General features: G+C 44.1%; 1 protein-coding gene and 1 long non-coding RNA gene across 7 annotated transcripts in view; one reads left to right on the top strand and one right to left on the bottom strand.

The window, feature by feature from the left end:
* The window catches only part of GUK1 (guanylate kinase 1), a 22,969-nt gene extending 20,966 nt beyond the window's left edge, over nucleotides 1-2,003 (top strand). For all 6 annotated transcript variants that reach the window (XM_081344231.1, XM_081344236.1, XM_081344235.1 and 3 more), the window contains 2 exons: nucleotides 338-423; nucleotides 1,780-2,003. In XM_081344231.1, coding sequence (XP_081200357.1) covers nucleotides 338-423; nucleotides 1,780-1,815 — 122 coding nt within the window. In that variant the 3' untranslated portion in view covers nucleotides 1,816-2,003. The remainder of the gene's footprint in view (nucleotides 1-337; nucleotides 424-1,779) is intronic.
* LOC308677644 overlaps nucleotides 1-17,500 on the bottom strand; it is a 792,073-nt gene that overhangs the window by 672,932 nt on the left and 101,641 nt on the right. The window lies entirely within an intron of this gene.

Below are 17,500 nucleotides of genomic sequence, written 5' to 3'. Positions count from 1 at the left end.
AAGCCCAGATTCACTTAATGACCGTGTGGTTAATTTAACAACCGCAAGGACTCATTTAACAACTAGCAAGAAAGGTCATAAAATGGGGCAAAACCATCCTGCTCAGCATCCAAATATTTTTTGCTCAATTGTCATAAGTCGAGGACTACCTGTAGTCTTTTTTTAGTCCAGCCTACCTCGCAGGGCTGTAAAATCAAGATGAAATTGTCCTTTGTGCCATTCAATATTTGCCCTACGAGACAGTTATGAAGATCCGTAATTTCTCGGCTACTTTCTTGATTGTTTTCCTTTCCAAAGCATAGGCGCATCTAAAACCTAATCTCTTGTTTCATGCTAGGTAAGGAGGCGGGCCTTTTCGACATGATCATCATCAATGATGATTTGGAAGAAGCTTATATGAAACTGAAAAACATTCTGGCTGAGGTGAGTGGTTTGGACTTTGTCGGAAGCACCCGCCACAAGTTCAAGCCACAAGCAACTTCACCTTGCATTTCTTGGCAATTTCCGGAAAAACAGCTGTGTCATGGTTCCGACAGATGAAACGCTTCAAAGAACTTCGAGGCCTTGTTTACCTTAAAGAATCTTTATTTGAGTAGCATAGCATCGGCACTAACATAAATAAATAAATAATAATCAAGGCCAAAATCTGAATTCCCCTCCCCTGAACACACAGTATCAAAGCACAATTCCCTCCTTCAATTCACAGTCATAAATCACATTCTCCAATTAGTTTGAAATGCAGGCTTCCCCTCCAGCTCTCCAGCCCACCAATTCTTATCATCTCTTATTTCAATAACCTTGGTTCTCACACTAGGTTCAGTGTTGTTATGTCTAGCTAAACTCTCATGCACATTCCTCCCCCCAGCATCATCTAACTCAGAGTAAAAGCATAAGAAGAAAATGGTTGAATCTCCATCTGTTGTCAGTGCAAAAACATCCGATGTTAGCAGTGTTGACATCCTGCTTAGAGGAAAACAGGACATGTTTGGGATGGGAAGGCCTGTAACACACTGGGCTGGGTTTTAGTTGCAGGATATTGTTAATTTAGTAAACGTAAGAACATGACAAAAGAGAAATGAACAAACAAACATACAATCTACGTTATACAAAATTTCTACAGGGGTTGCAGCATTGGCCTCATAACTGTATGTCCAATCCAGGTGATGGCCTCTGGATTTTTTTTGTTTTTGCAATTTTGCACAATTTGTTTAATGCAGGTAGTCCTTGACTTATGATCACAATGTAGCCCAAAATTTCTAAGTGAGAGAGTTGTTAAGTGAATTTTGCCCCATTTTTACAATCTTTCTTGCTGCAGTTGTTAAGTGAAACACTGTAGTTTTTAAGCTAGTGACATGGTTGTTAAGTGAATCTGGCTTCTTCCACTGACTTTGCTTGTCAGAAGGTCACAAAAGGGGATCACGTGACCCCACCCCACCCCGGACACTGCGACCCTCATAAATATGAATCAGTTGCCAAGTGTCCGAATTTTGATCACATGACCACAGAGATGCTGCAAGAGTCATATGTATGAAAATGGTCGTGATTCCCTTTTTTCAGGGCTGTTGTAACTTTGAACGGTCACTAAACGAAGCGTCGTAAGTCAAGGACTCTCCCTGTAATTTGCATATTGCAACAAGGGGAATCTTTCCATCCTCACCGATACAGGTTTGAGCGACATAAATTAGTAAAATTTCAGTTAAATTCTGCCGTGTCGTATTTTGGATCTTGATCTTTTTGTGAATTGCAGAGGCTAAAATCTCTCCGTTCTCTTTCTCGTAGGAGATCGAGAAAGTGGAAGGATCGAAAAAAACATGAAATTTCCTGACGGTGGAGACCTTACTGAGCTTTGCAGTCATTCCGCATTGTGTTTCGCTGTGCTTATTGTGCTGCGCTTGAGAAAAACACCCGTAAATCCATCCACGTACTCATACATTCCTTTTTAGCTCGCTTCTTCCGCGAAATCCTCCTTTGACACTTTCTATTAAAGGAGAAAAGATCCCTTCCGGTTATTCTGCCTGATCCTTTCTGTGTTTTGACGTCCAGGGGAGAGAAAAAGTAGGAATTGAAAACAGTATAAAGAGGCTTTAAAATGCCACTTTGGGTGAGGTTTTTCCAATTTTAGATAAGAGAAATCTTATCTCCTGTTTTGGGAATCACATAACCCAGAATCTTTGCCAGAGGTTTTTTTTTTTTGTAGTGAGCTAGTCTCAAAATAAGCCAGTTTTAGAGACTTTGGTAATCCTCCGAACAGACCATGATAGATCCTGTAGTCCATTTTTGATCACAGAATACAAAATACAGAATGACAGAGTTGGAAGGGACCTTGGAGGTCTTCTAGTCCAGCCCCTCTTTTTCTCTCACTTCTTCTAAACTGCCATTGCTCCACATTAGCTTAACCCTGGGCCACCGGTCCAGAATACAGATAGTCCTCAATTTACAACAGTGTTGAAATGGTCGTAAGTTGTGATCGTTGCAAAACAGATGTTATGTGACCGAGCTGATTAAATGACCTTATCTGCGGCCTTTGTTAAGCAAATGCCACCATCATAAAATGGCTGCTGCAGTTGTTAAGCAAACACTGCAGTCGTTAAGCGGAACAGTCGATCACTTTGGGCACAGGTTTGCTGAAAACTGGATGATAACTGCCAATTTTTGGCAAAACGGTGGTAGACATGGCTGGGTTACTGAGCACCCAAAGTTGTGGGGCTGGGGGGTGACAATTTTAACTTTGAACTTGGTTAGTAAGTATCTCCACGATAGGTCTGTCGTATCTTTGAATGATCACTAAGAAATCAGTCATAAGTTGAGGACTAACTGTAATTGCATTTCCTTCGTCTTTCGTGTGCAAGGAAAAAAGTCTTGTTAGTGATCTTGAGCTGGAGGAAAAAAGGAATACAGCTGAATCCTCAACGAATGCAATGGAACCCAAAATTTTCATTGCTAAGACAGTTAAATGAGTTTTGCCCCATGTTACAACCTTTCTTTGCCACATTTGTTAAGTGAATCACTACGGCGGTTAAGCTGTGGCGGTTAAGTTGTTAAGTGAATCTGGCTTTCCCCATTGACTTTGCTTGCCATGCGGTCGGAAAAGGGGATCGCAATCGTCGTAAATAGGAGTCAGTGGCTAAAGGTCCCAGTTTTGATCCCGTGGCTGGGGATGCTGCAATGGTTGTAAGTGTGAAAAATACTCATTCAGCCTGGCTTTCCACATCCGGGGGGGTCTAAAACAGCCGGATCGCTTGGGATTGAGTGTGTAGTACAAAGCAGGCCGCTACTGCTTGCAATTTTCTGAATTATAATCTCACAGCTACAAAATCTTGCAATGTTTGGTTTGGTTCTGATTTAAAGGCTGTCTATTCTCATTAAGCTGAATTCTGCACCAGTGCCCTGAAGAAATGTTTCCACTGTCATTGAGAGGCAGCCTTCGCCTCGCCAGCAGGCAAATATTCTGCAATCTGGCCTTCTTACTTGGGATGCAAAGCCGAAAACACACATACCACAAACAAACATCCTGACAGCCTGTCCATCTTCTTCAAAAGGCCCCACTGGAATTTAAGTTGGCAGCAATTTGTGCTCGGTTACCCTTCAGAATTACACCAGGAAAGGCTAATCAAAATTAAGGCATTGCAATTTACCCAGAAAAAAGGTCACAACGTTTTACATCAGGGTTGCGCAACCTTGACTTGCGCAACCTTGAAGGTGGGTGAACTTTAAATTTTTAAAAATTATTTTTTAAATTTAGAAAAAAAATATTTTTAAAAAATTATTTTGTAATTTTTTTTATTTTTTTAAAAAAATTAAAATTACTTTGGGTTTTTTAAAAAAATTACTTTTCAACATTTAAAATTATTTTTTTAATTATTTTTATCTGCGTGATTAACAGAAACCATCCATCCAGTTCAGAGGATATATGTTGTGAATTGATCAAAACTCACGGGGGGGGCTGTAGTCCTCAACTTTAATGACCGTTAGATGTTACAACAATGTTGAAAAAAGTTATTTGTGACCATTTTTCACACTTAACGACCATTGCAGCATCCCTGTAGTCACGTGATCAAAATTTGGCTGGTGACTCACTTATCAACCGTATTAGGACCACCACCCCACCGAGCTCAAAATTTCTGTTGCTAAGCAAGTCAATGGTTAACTGAGTTTTCCCCATTTTATGACCCTTTTGCCGTAATCGTTAAGTGAATCATTGCAGTTGTTAAGTGAAACATGGTCGTTAAGCGAATCTGGCTCCCCCCTTGACTTTGTCGGAAGCCAGCTAGGAAGGTCGCCAAAGGACAGTGACCTCAGGACAGTGCAACCGTTGTAAGTACATGCCAGTTTCCAAGTCTTGATCACATGACCATGGAGATGCTGCAACAGCCTTAAGTGTGAAAAATGGTCATAAGCGCCTTTTTCAGTGTTGCTGTAACTGAATGGTCGCTAAATGAATAGTTGTAAGTTGAGGACTATCTGCATAGCAAAGTGACAACGCTGCCAATTCCTAAATCTACACACACACACACACACACACGTGTGTGTGTGTGTGTATATGTATATGTATATATATATATGTGTGTGTGTGTGCATATATATATATGTACATTTTTTGGCTTGCTAACAAAGCCAAAAATTTTACACAAATATGAGCTGCCACTGCTGTGGCTACTGCCTGTAGATGGCCTTGGGCTAGGCTGAAACAGGAAATAAGATTTGTCCCGTGTCTGCGACTAAGCAAGTGTATTCTGAATGCTTAACAAACATTTAACATATACATACACACACACACACACACACACACACTTGTTTGCAACTGCCCACCTATTACAAAGTTGCATTTTCCTAATTAAATGCATGCATAAATGCAAATTAAGTTTCTCCCAATTCTAATTGCTGGGAACTTTGCTTTTAAAACTTTAAGCAACACTCGCAATCTTGTGAACCTCCACCCACAGCACGGGTGGGTGCGAGTGTAGCTGGAAGCGGTTTTAAGCAGCGCAGGCTTTATAAGGGCAAAACTTTGCAAACTTTCAAGGGTGAGCGAGGAGGTTGGGGGGGAGGCGAAGAAAAGTAGATTGCAAAGGAAGGAAGGAAGGGACGGAGGGAGAGAGGGAGGAAGGGATAGAAAGAAAAAGAAGGACAAAAGAAAGGAACAAAAACAGGGAAGGAAAGAAGGAGGGAAGGGAGGAAAAAAGAAGGGAGAAAAGCTTGGGGGCGCAATCCAATCCTTCTCCCCTAAAACGTTCACCACCTCCTCGGACTCCAGCGGTGCAAAACCCCTTTGGGAACGTTCCCTGCGATGCGTTTTGCGCGGTCCCGGCAGGCAGCCGAAGGGGCTCCTCCGTCCCGGGACGGGCCCTTTTCTCTCCAGAGGGGGCGTCCCAAGCTGGCCCCCTCCTCACCGGTGGGTCTGCCAGTCCTGGCTGGGCTCCAGAGCCTGGAGTTTCCATGGCCTGGATGTGCGCGCAATTGCGCACCCGGAGCCGCGGCGTTTGCAACGGTTGCATCTAGCTGCTGCGGGTACCCGCTGCCTAGCGGACCCGCGAGACAGAGGGACGGCTGGTTGCATTCAGACGTGCATCCTTGAGCGTGCACGTGGCTCTCCTAGCCGGCTCCGGTACGAAAAAAACCGAAGCGGCGTAACTCGGGTGTTTTGTACCTCTGGCAGACTGGGGTGCTTAAACCGGGCCGGCTTCTTTTCCAGCCCAAACCCAGCCCGCTTGTCGTCTGAACGGACGGGGGCAGCAGCACCCGAGAGGTGAGTGGGCCCCGGCGGGAAGGAAAAATTGGCCGTCTCCGGGCTTCTCCGGAGCCATCACGCGTCTTTCCTCCGGGGGCAGCTAAAGAGTCGCGTTTGCGAGCAGCCAAGCAAGTCCTAGATACGCGTCCCTTCCCCATGCTGCGTTCTCACGATCTGCTGAAATGAAGGGACTTAGGTTGCCAAGCGTCTGAATTTTGATCAGGTGACCATGGGGAGGCTGCAATGGTCATAAACGTGAAAAAAGTCATAATTCAGGTTTTTCAGTACCGTTGTAAATTTGAACGGTCACTAAACGAATGGATGTATGTCAAGGATTATCTATACTTGGGAGGACGGATATAAATGGGTTGGTAGCGTACATACCTTATATTTATTGTGCCACTAAAAAAATCTAGGAGATGGCAATTGCATTGCTGTAGAAACTAAATCTTATACCTGGAATGACCATTGAGGTCATCTAGTCCAACCCGCTTTCGCAGAAAAATTATTTGATTGACAATTTTCTTTATTTTATTTTATTTTCTCCAGAATCAGAAAAAAAAGCTGCAATCTTGGACGCCTGGCTTGTTCCTTTGCTGAAAAATCCTGGCCTGGTCCAGGTTAGTGGATGGTCTATTTGGAACTGTTGGAAGACTGTCAATCTTCTCCCCCATCTTCTCTCGCACTCGGCTCACCCCAAGAACCTGTCCGTCCAAATGGTTGGACGTTGGGGGATGATGGTGAAATATTTGTTACAGGGAGTGCTCAACTTATGACCACAGCTGAGTCCAAAATTTTCGTCACTAAGCAAGACAGTTGTTAAATGAGTTTTGCCCCATCTTATGAACTTCTTTGCCACAGTTGTTAAGTGAATCACTTCAGTTAGTCACACGGTTGTTAAGTGAATCTGGCTTCCCCATTGATTTTGCTTGTCGGAAAGTTGCCAAAGGGAATCACGTGACCCCGGGACAGTGCAACAGTCATAAATATAAATCAGTTACCAAGCATTTGAATTTTGATCACATGACCATGGGGATACTGCAACAGTCGTAAGTGCGAGAAGTGGTCATATTTCACTTTTTCAGTGCCATTTTAACTTTGAATAGTCACTAAATAAACGATTGTAAGGCACGGACTATCTGTATTTGAGAATAATTGAGACAAAGAATGTGTGCTAAAATTGCACCCTGCTTCCACCAGGGGGCAGCACATGACCAATCTTGGTTGAACTAAGTCTGGATGAGAGACCACCAAGGAATTCTTTATATTTTCTATTGCTGCTTTTTCAAGTTTTGCTCTTCCCTTTATAGGTAGTCCTCAACTTACGGCCACAACTGACCCAAAATTTCTGTTGCTAAGCAAGACAGCCGTTAAGTGAGTTTGGGTCCAATTTTATGACTTTTCTTGCCACAGTTGTTAAGTGAAACACTGTGGTTGTTAAAGCTAGTGACAAGGTTGTTAAGTGAATCTGGGCTTCCCCATTGACTTTGCTTGTCAGAAGGTCGCAAAAGGGGATCACACAACCCCGGAACTCTGTGACCGTCATAAATATGAGTCAGTTGCCAAGTGTCCTAATTTTGATCAGGGTGAAAAACAGTCACAGGTCATTTTTTTCAATTCAGTTGTAAGTTTGAACGGTCACTTAATGAACTGCTGTTAGTTGAGGTGTACCTGTATTAGTAAAAATATGTTTCCCCTGTGATTATGTAACTTATAACCCCTATCGGAGACGAGAATTTCCATCATAAATCATGAGTCAAGGCACCCGCATGACTGGATTATGTTTGCGGCGGTTGTTAAGTGAATCAGTGTATTCCTAGGGGCACTTTTTGCCACAAAAGGCTGGAAATTGGCAAAAAACATCCTAAAAGAATACTAGAACCCTAACCTTAAAAGTCAGCCACTGGCTAAGTGCCTGTAAGGCAGTCATGTGACAGCATCTGTCTCTGTGTCGCTCTGTGTGTGTGTGTGTGTGTGTGTGTGTGTGTGTGTGTGTGTGTGTTTGTGTGTAGCCATTTGCGTATGAGATCTGGATAATATAAGATAACTTATTGTCATTTACCTGTACACACAACAACACACATTAAAATGGTTGTAAGTAGCTTTTGGGTATCCGTCGTAACTTGAAAAGGTTGTTAAATGATTGGTCGTAAATCAAGGACTAACTGTAAGGGGACTTGATTTCTGCCAGCTGGGGAATTCTGGGAGCTGAAGTCCACCCATCTGAAAGTCAGCAAGGTTGAGAAACCCAGTTTAAGAAAAACCTGTGTCTTTTTGTGAGTTTCTTCTCTGGGTGTTTTTTTTTTTCCTTTCTGTGTAAAAATGTACAAAATCTGTCACAAACAGAAAAGGTGGAAAGGCAGATTCCCCGGGGAGTGGGGGGCAGCAGCTGGAGCCTCTGTGTACCCCAGAGAGAGCCACATCTGGATTCCTCGCGATTCTGGCTTACCTCGGTAGCTTTTTGCACAGTCGCAATCTGTGTTGTCAGGAGTGTTGTGAGAATAAGAAGCAGGCCCAAAATTCAGATTTTAATGCTGCTGGTTGTTCTTAAGAAAAAAAGTCTCCTATGCCACGCCAGTCCAGGTAGTTCTCGACGTATGACGAGCTCAAAGTTCCTGTTGCTAATCGAGATAGTTATTAAATGAGTTTGGCCTCATTTTAGGACCATTCTTGCTTTGGTTGTTAAGCAGATCTCTGCAGTTGTTAAGTTAATCACACGGTTGTTAAACGAATCCGGTTAGAAAGTCACAAAGGGGATCACGTGACCCCAGGACACTGCAACACCGTCATAAATATGAGTCAGTAACCAAGTGTTTGAATTTTAGTCACATGATCATGGGAAGGCTGCAACGGTCGTTAAGTGTGAAAAACGATCATAGGCCCCTTTTCTCAGTATTGTAACCTCAAATGGTCACTAAATGAAGCATTGTAAGTCGAGGACTTCCTGCAATTCAGGTGTAGGGTGTTAATGAAGAGCACGGAAGAAGTTCTATTTCTCTGTCTCAAACTAGGCCACGTGGAGCTGTTTGGACTTCAACTCCCAGAATTCCCTGGTCTGCTGGCTCTTTGCTAGGAATTCTGGGAATTGAAGTCCAGCCATGTTCAAATATTGAAATATTTGAGCATCACATTCTTCAAAGCAGGAATGATCAAGGCAGCTTAACAATGAAAGTTACGGTTCCAGCTGTTATAAGTCAAGGACCGCTTGTATCCTTGAAAAAGCATTGGACCAATGCTCAGAGGTTGCCTTTTCAGGTCATCCTTGACTCACTTAGCAACCGTTCAAAGTTACAGTGCCAGTGAAAAAAGGGACTTAGGACCGTTTTTCACACTTAAGACCGTTTTCACACTTACGACCGTTACAGTACCCCCCCCATGATCACATGATCAAAATTCAGATGCATGTATAAATAGTCCTCGATTTACAATGGTTCATTTAGTGACTGTTCAAAGTTACAACGGCACTGAAAAAAGACTTAGGACCGTTTTCAAACGTACGACCTTGGCAGCATCCCTGTGGTCGCATGATCAGAATTGGGACGCTGGGTAACTGACTCCTATTTATGACGGTCGCAGTGTCCCCGGGGTCGTGTGATCCCTTTTGTGACCCTCTGACTAGCAAAGCCAATGGGGGAATCCAGATTCACTCAGCCACTGTGTTACTGATTTAACAATTGCAGCGATTCGCTTAACGACTGCAGCAGCAAGATAAATTTTGGGGCCGATTGTGGTCGTAAGTCGAGGACTGCCTGTGGTAAAATGGGTGGTGACTTGGCCCTGGGGATTGTTGGTCCCGGAAAGAGCTTAACAGGCTCACAACCTGCAGTTGTGCAGGAGTTGTGGTTCCACTTCACCCGATCTATACTTTTTTCAAAACTTCTGGCCCTGAATTCAGTCGTTCCGCTTGGAGTGTTTTCCTTCGAGGGGTTTTTCCCAAAGGACACCCCCCTCCCCGGCCATCTCCTGGCCTATGAGGCAACAGTGTCCCAACGGGCTGGAGGGGGAAGTGACCCACAAGTTGGACCCCTGAAATCCAGAGTGCACAACGTTGTGTGAGAGATACGACAATGGAGCTATTTGTAAAGGCGACGCAAGCTGATGGCTCCCCGGTGCCTGGTGGTGCAAGCCCACGAGAGAGGCGTTCAAAGGACCATGAATCGGTTCTCTCTGCCTTTCTCTTCGTGTCAGGGGTGAAGACGCTGGTTCGAGTCGTGCCTGCACAAGAGCCCCGTTTGTATCAGAGAGGAGGGGAGAAACAAAAGGGGCGAGAGAGACACACGCGAGGACCACCTTTTTTTTTCCTGTCTGCGAAAGGTATGGAAAGCTTGGCTTGGCTGCTAGAAGCAGGGAGCAGAATAGAATAGAATAGAATAGAATAGAATAGAATAGAAGAGAAGAGAAGAGAAGAGAAGAGAAGAGAAGAGAAGAGTTGGAAAGGGGCCTGGGAGGTCATCTAGCCCAACCCCCTGCTCAAGCAGGGAACCCTATAATTTCAGGCAAATGACTGTCCAATCTCCTCTTCTTTCTCCTCCTCCTCCTCCTTCTCTTCCTCTTCCTCAAAATAACAAGAGATCGAAGGGACCCTGAAGGTCATCTAGCCCAACCTCCTGCTCAAGCAGGAAACCCTATACCATTCCGGACAAATGGCTGTCCAATCTTCTTCCTCCTCTTCCTCCTCCTCCTCCTCTGTATAACAGAGTTGGAAGGGACCTTGGGGAACTTGTAGTCAAACCCTGTGGCCTAGAAGGAGACTCTTCTCCCCTGCTCCTGCTCCTCAAAATAACACAACTGGAAAGGACTTGGGAGGTCATCTAGTCCAACCCCCTCCTCAGGCAGGAAACCCTATGCCATTCCAGACAAATGGTTGTCCAATCTCTTCTTAAAAACCTCCAGTGTTGGAGCACCCACAACATCTGGAGGTGAATGCTGCATCGCTGGAGGTTTTCAAGAAGAGATTTGCACGGCTGCTTGTTCGGAATTATATGGAGTAAGGGGTTGGATTAGATGGCCTCTGAGGTTCCTTCCAACTGTTATACTGTATTCTGCTTTTGCTAATAAAGGCTCATTTGGCGGGGGATTCCTGTTGCAAGGGGACTGTTTTTCAGCCAGATGATTCTTGGTGTTTGAGGCCTGATCCGTTTTACGACCGTCATGATTTACGACTGTAATGGCCAAGCTGCATTATGGTTTGATGCCTGCTATGCTTGCCTCTGCCCCAAAATACATTTTAATGTTTCCCATTTGTAATAGCATGCGGAGGGGGCGGGGGGGGAGATAAGGTCATCCCTGTGAAAGATCTGATTTTAAGATCTGAGTTATACATAGTCCTCGGATTACGACCTCAATTGGGAACTGAATTTTTGTTGGTAAGCAGGACGGTTGTTAAGAGTCAGTGAATGCTCCAACACTGGAAGTGTTTAAGAAGAGATTGGACAACCAGTTGTCTGGAATGGTACATGGTTTCCTGCCTGAGCAGGGAGTTGGACTAGATGACCTCTAAGGTCCCATCCAACTTTATTATTATTATTAAAGAGAGCGGTGCCTGATTTTATGAGGTTTTTGCCACAGTTGTTAAGCGAATCCGGCTTCCTTATTGATTTTGCTTGTCAGAAGGTCACAGTAGTTGATCACACGATCCCAGGATGCCCGAATTATGATCATGTGATCATGGGGGTGCTGCAATGGTGGTAACTGCAGGGGTGGGTCCTAAGTCTTTTGTTGCTCACAATTGCGATTGTGATGGTTTTGTGAGTCAGTGAACTGCATGGACTTCCTGCGATCTTGTCTTAGGGCCATAAAGGCTGAGTTTAGAAAAAATGGAATTAAACGATCAAATTAATATACTGGTAAATTAATTAATTTCCCTCGTTCTTGGCGTGGAAAACCTGCATGTTCGGCGTTGGGAACGCTTGGTCTCCCTCAGAGTAGGTAGTCAATTTACAACCACGAGTGGCACCAGAATTTCCATTGCTAAGGACAGCAGTTGTTAAGTGAGTCATGTCCCATTTTACAACCATTTTGGCCACGATTGTTGTTAAGCGAATCCCTGCAGTTGTTAAGTGAATTGCATGGTCATTAAGTGAATCTGGCTTCCCCCATTGGTTTTGCGTGTTGGAAACTGGCTGGGAAGGTTGCAAATGGTGATCATAGCGGTCACGCAATTAAAATTCAGACCTGTGTGGCAATCGGTTCACATTGATGACGGTCGCTGCATCCCGGAGTCACATGATCCCCTTTTGCGACCTTCTGATAAGCGAAGTCAATGGGGAAACCAGATTAACTTAACAACTGTGTCACTGATGTAACAACTGCAGTGATTCACTTAAAGGACTGCAGCAAGAAATGTTGTAAAACAAAGCAAAAACTCACTTAACTGCGTTGCTTAGCAACAATTGGACTCAATTGTGGTCGTCAGTTGACAACTACCTGTAATAATAGTAATATAATTTGAAGTCCTTTTCTGGAAGATTGTTATGTGCTTCAGAAGTGTCCTTTTGCTAACTCTGGCTTGAACAAGGACACAGACTGAAAGCATGTAGGTTTTCAAGCATCCAGGTGATGCTTTTCAAAATGGGGGGTTTACGTTTTCCTACAGGGAGGGCATGGCAGGGTTGGAAAAGGCCGCTCCGTCTTGGGAGTGCTTGGCTAAAATTCACATTTCACAGCAGTGTCTTTCAAACTTGGAAATCGAAGATGTGTGGACTTCAACTCCCAGAATTCTTTAGCCAGTTTGGGCTCCAATTCCCACAATCCCCAACTGCGTGGACTGCAATTGTTTGTGAGCTGGGTGGGCATTTAAATCTACTTAATTTCAAGAAATAAACAAAACAAAAAAAAACTGCAAGAATTTGCCAGACAGCACAGGAATTCTGGGAGCTGAAGTCTTCTCAGGCTGGTTTGGGAATTCTGGTTATTGGATCCCACGTATGATGCTGGGGGATTCTGGGAGTTGGAACCTGGGAATGCTGGCTGGGGGATTCTGGGAGATAAATCCCAGATGCTGGCTGGAGAGTCCTGGGAGTTGAAGTCCATTCCTGCTGCCTGGGGGATTCTGGGACTTGAAGTCCTTGCATGTTAACTGAGGGATTCTGGGAGTTAAAACCGATGCATGTTGCTGGGGAATTCTGGGATTGGAATCATTCCTGCTGCCTGGGGGATTCTGGGACTTGAAGTCCATTCCTGCTGCCTAGGGGATTCTGGGACTTGAAGTGCACCCCAAATTGTCCAGCTTGAAAACCCCTGCTTTGCTGGGGGAGTTGATGCTCCCCCTTTTGTGGGGAGAAAACCAAGATCGTCTCGGAGATGGCAGCTGACCAGATGGGGTGTTGCAACCCCTGCCCTTCTCTGCCCCCTTTCTTTGGAAGTGTGGGGGGATCCCCAATTCCCCCCCCCTCTGCCCTCCTTGGAGGGCAGTCTAATTCCTTGTGCAAAATCTCCAGATCCCGGGCGGGAGAGGAAGGAAGGACCCAGCAGACGACAGGAAAGCAGGAAGGAAAAAATGGAGAAATAGCTGCACAGAACAAGCCGTTGCAGAGATGCAGAGGGGAGAAGATGGAAAACTTTTCCAGATCTCCAAAGAATTCCTAGTATGTCCATTTTTTCCTTCTTTCCTTCCTTCCTTCCATCATTCTTTCCTTGCTTCCCCCCCCCCCCGCTTTTTGCCAGTTTTGCAACGGCTTGCAAATTCCTTTTGAGCCAGCGTTTTGCAAGTTGCGTAGACGTCTTGCAAAATATCCTCTTTTGTTCGTAGGTTGGATCCTGTAACGTAACTTTAAAAAGAAAAAAAAGAGCTCTTTTGCTTGGAGGAAGCGTGCAAAAATAGGGGAAATGGGTGTGCAAATTTCTTTTCTGCTTTTTTCTCGGAGATCTGTTGTGTTCCCAGGCCACCGTTGGTGGCATTTTTGAGATCTGAATTTAGTTTTCAGTCCTAATTTGGTACTTCTGCAACTATTTGTAACCCCTTTTGATTGGCTGGAAGTCCTGTGTTTTCTCTTGCACAAATCGGTGAACCTTTGTGATTTGTATGTTTTTATGTGTGTGTGTTTGTGTAAATGTGGAGCTGAGTTAGATTTCAGCGGCTGAGTTTGCCAGATAGCCAGTTCAAGATGCAGTGGTGATTCGACTTACATATGATTAAGTATTTTGTTGTAAAACTTATAAGCCCCAAGTATACAAATTATAAATAATGTGTGCCAATTAAGTTTTGAAAAAGTTTGGAGTTTCTACTTATCTGGGCAATTTAGCCAATGCAATGCAATTATTGTAGTTGCGTATGATAATTATCCATTATTTTTATTATAAATTTTATAAACAATATAAGCTAAAAATAATACAATGAAGATAAATGAAGATGGAAGTTGCTTTCTGCCTTCGGAGCATTTTAGCAAAGGCCATGTAATTATTATACTTGCGTATGAGAAATATCAGTTAATGTAACTATTCTATATTGTGTATGATAATTATCTTTAAATTATTTTTATTATAAATATTATAAGCAAAAATATAAATTATAAATAATATGTGTACCAATGAAGGGTAAAAGTTTGAAGTTTCTTCCTATCGGAAGCATTTTATCAAATGTAGTAATTACTGCATTAGCCAATGATAATTATAAATTGTTTTTATAATATTATAAACAAAAATATAAATGATAAATAATTATAAATACTGGTAAATCTTGCACGTGGGGCCAATTAAAGGTGAAAGATAGATGCTTCCTCCCATTTAAGCAAATGCAAAGTAACAATTATAATAAATTATTTTTATTATAAATACTAAAATAAATTAAATTATAAATTATAACACTGCATTAGTGCAGCAATGCAAGAATTGTGGATGTGATGCAATATGAGCATGTGTGTGCTGATTAAGGATAAGAGATTGGTGTTTATTTTCATCTTTAGGGCATTTGAATAAAGAAAACTGGTGGTGCTAAGTTTTAATTGTGTTAAGTATGGAAGTAAAGGGACGCGGTGGCTCAGTGGGTTAGGCCGCTGAGCTTGTCGATCAGAAGGTCGGCAGTTTGGCGGGTCGAATCCCCAGTGCCGCGTAACAGAGTGAGCGCCTGTTACTCCTCCCAGCTTCTGCCAACCTAGCAGTTCAAAAGCACGTAAAAATGCAAGTAGAAAAATAGGGACCGCTACGGTGGGAAGGTAACAGCGTTCCGTGCGCCTTTGGCGTCTAGTCATGCCGGCCACATGACCACGGAGACGTCCTCGGACAAGCGCTGGCTCTTCGGCTTTGAAACGGAGATGAGCACCAGCCCCTAGAGTCGGAAACGACTAGCACGCATGTGCGGGGGAACCTTTACCTTTACTTATGGAAGTAAAGGAATGAGAAATGAAAAAAACTTTTTTAGAGAGTAAAAGTGATCCAGAGGCTCTTTAGTGCTCTCTCGAAGCTTAGCTGTTTCCTTGCAGACGTTTCATGACCCAACTAGGAAACATCATCAGTGCTGGAAGGGAGTTGGGTTTGTGGAGAAGAGGAGGAGGAGAGGAGGAGGAGGAGGAGGTGGAGGAGGAGGACTGTGGGGTCCTTGGTGCTCTCTGAGCTGGGTGGTTTCCTTGCAGACGTTTCATGACCCAACTAGGGAACATCATCAGTGCTAGAAGGGGGGAGGAGGAGGAAGAGGAAGAAGGGCTGATTCTTCCTGTACAGCATCTAGCACATTCTGGAGATTGAGTATCTCTCTGGAGGGAGGCACATTGTAAGTACAGTACAGGTGAGTCCTCAACTTACCGCCGTCCAATTAGTGACCATTCAAAGTTACATCGACCCTGAGAAGAGGGCTTACAACCAGTCCTCCTGCTTATGACCATCACCCCACGGTTACATGATCTAAATTAGTGCTTGGCACCTGACTCATACTTATGACGATTTCAGTGTCCCGAAATCACGTGCTCCCCTTTGACGACCTTCCGACAAGCAAAGTCAATGGGGGAAGCCAGATTCACTTAACAACCGTGTGATTAATTTAACAACTGCAGGGATTCACTTAGCAACCATGGCAATAAAATCGTAAAATGGGGCAAAACTCACTTAACATTTGTCTCGCTTAGCCACAGAAATGTTGGGCTCCGTTGTGGTTATAAGTCGGGGACTGTCTGTATTTCTTTCAGGAACCACAAGGTGGCGATCGCTCTCACTTTCCTTTTTTTGAACATTTCTGAGGATCTCTTCTCTCAACTTTTTTATTAACCTCTTTCGGTATTCTTTCTGTCTGTCTTCCTTGTTCGTACGTCAAAACTCGAAAAGGTAGCACCTCAGCCCAACTTGGCTCAGCTCAAGAAAGCTAAAGCAGGTTAGTTTTGAGCAGTATTGGGAGTGGAGACCACTAGGAGATCACAGATTGGGGAACAATGGCCATCCCCTCCTAAATTGTTAAGATAACTGAAGATTTTCTTAACGGTGACTTTGCCAAAATCTGGATAAAGATTTTTAGATTTTTCGTTTTGTCTATTCGTTCCAGATGGTTCTTTGTTCACCAACTCTGTCGGTTTATTTTGCTGAACGGAGTGATCGTGGCACTTGGATGGGGCACCACAAGGAGATCCTAGGATGGTACAGGCAGTCCTCGGCTTACAACAGTTCATTTAGTCACCGTTCAATGTTATAACGGTATTGGGGAAAAATGACAACCTTTTTCACATGACCATTGCAACATCCCCGTGGTCACGGGATCCAAATTCAGATGCTGGGCATCTGCTGACTCGTATTTACATGGGGCTTCCCTTGAAGACCACTCGGAGGCTCCAACTGGTACAGAATGCGGCCGCGAGAGTTGTCTTGGGAGTTTCCCGGTACTCCCATGTTACACCTTTGCTCCGCGAGCTGCATTGGTTACCAGTTGTCTTCCGGGTGAGGTTCAAGGTCTTAGTGATGGTTTTTAAGTCCTTACATGGCATGGGTCCGGAATACCTCGGGGACCACCTGCTGCCGGCGTCGACTCCCCTCTGCCCTGTGCGTTCCCACAGAGAGGGCCTCCTCAGGGTGCCTCCGGTCAGGGAATGTCGACTGGTGGCCCCCAGGGGGAGGGCCTTCTCTGTGGGCGCCCCGGCTTTGTGGAACCAGCTGCCGGTTGAGCTCCGGACGGCACCGGATCTTCTCTCCTTCTGGCGCGGGTTAAAGACCCATTTATTCGAACAAGCTGGCCTGGCCTGATGGGGGAACCTTAGGGTTTTAATGGGTTTTACATTTTGATTGTTTTAATTGGGCAATTATTTAATCTTTTTTTTAACTTTTGTATTTCTATTTATATGCCCTGTTCACCGCCCTGAGTCCTTCGGGAGAAGGGCGGTATAAAAATTCAATAAATAATAATAATAAATAATAATTTATGACGGTCGCAGAATCCCGGAGTCCCTTTTGCAACCTTCTGACAAGCAGTCCAATGGGGAATCCGGATTCACTTAACAACCGTGTGACTAATTTAACAGCTGCAGTGGTTCACTTAGCAGCCTTGAAAGGGAAAGTCATAAAATGGGGCAAAACTCACTTAATAATTGTCTCGCTTAGCTGCGGAACCTTTGGGGCTGAGTTGTGGTCATAAGTCGAGGACTATCTGTCTGGGAGACTGGGCAGTAGGGAGAGGCCACAGTCAGTTTTGAGAGCAAGTTTTTTTCTTCTTTCTGAGCGTCCATTTTTAACTTTCATAACAATTTTTCGGTTAAAAAAGTTTTTTCGCTTTTGCTCCTCTTCTTGGCGTCCTTTTCTCTCTCTTCTGCCCAAAGCCAGTGCTAGTAAAAAAGTCGAAACTGATTTGTGTTAAGGCAC

This window comes from Vipera berus (genome assembly GCF_964194415.1).
Source record: "Vipera berus genome assembly, chromosome: Z".
Taxonomy (NCBI): domain Eukaryota; kingdom Metazoa; phylum Chordata; class Lepidosauria; order Squamata; family Viperidae; genus Vipera; species Vipera berus.
This window is presented reverse-complemented; position numbering and strand designations above follow the sequence as displayed.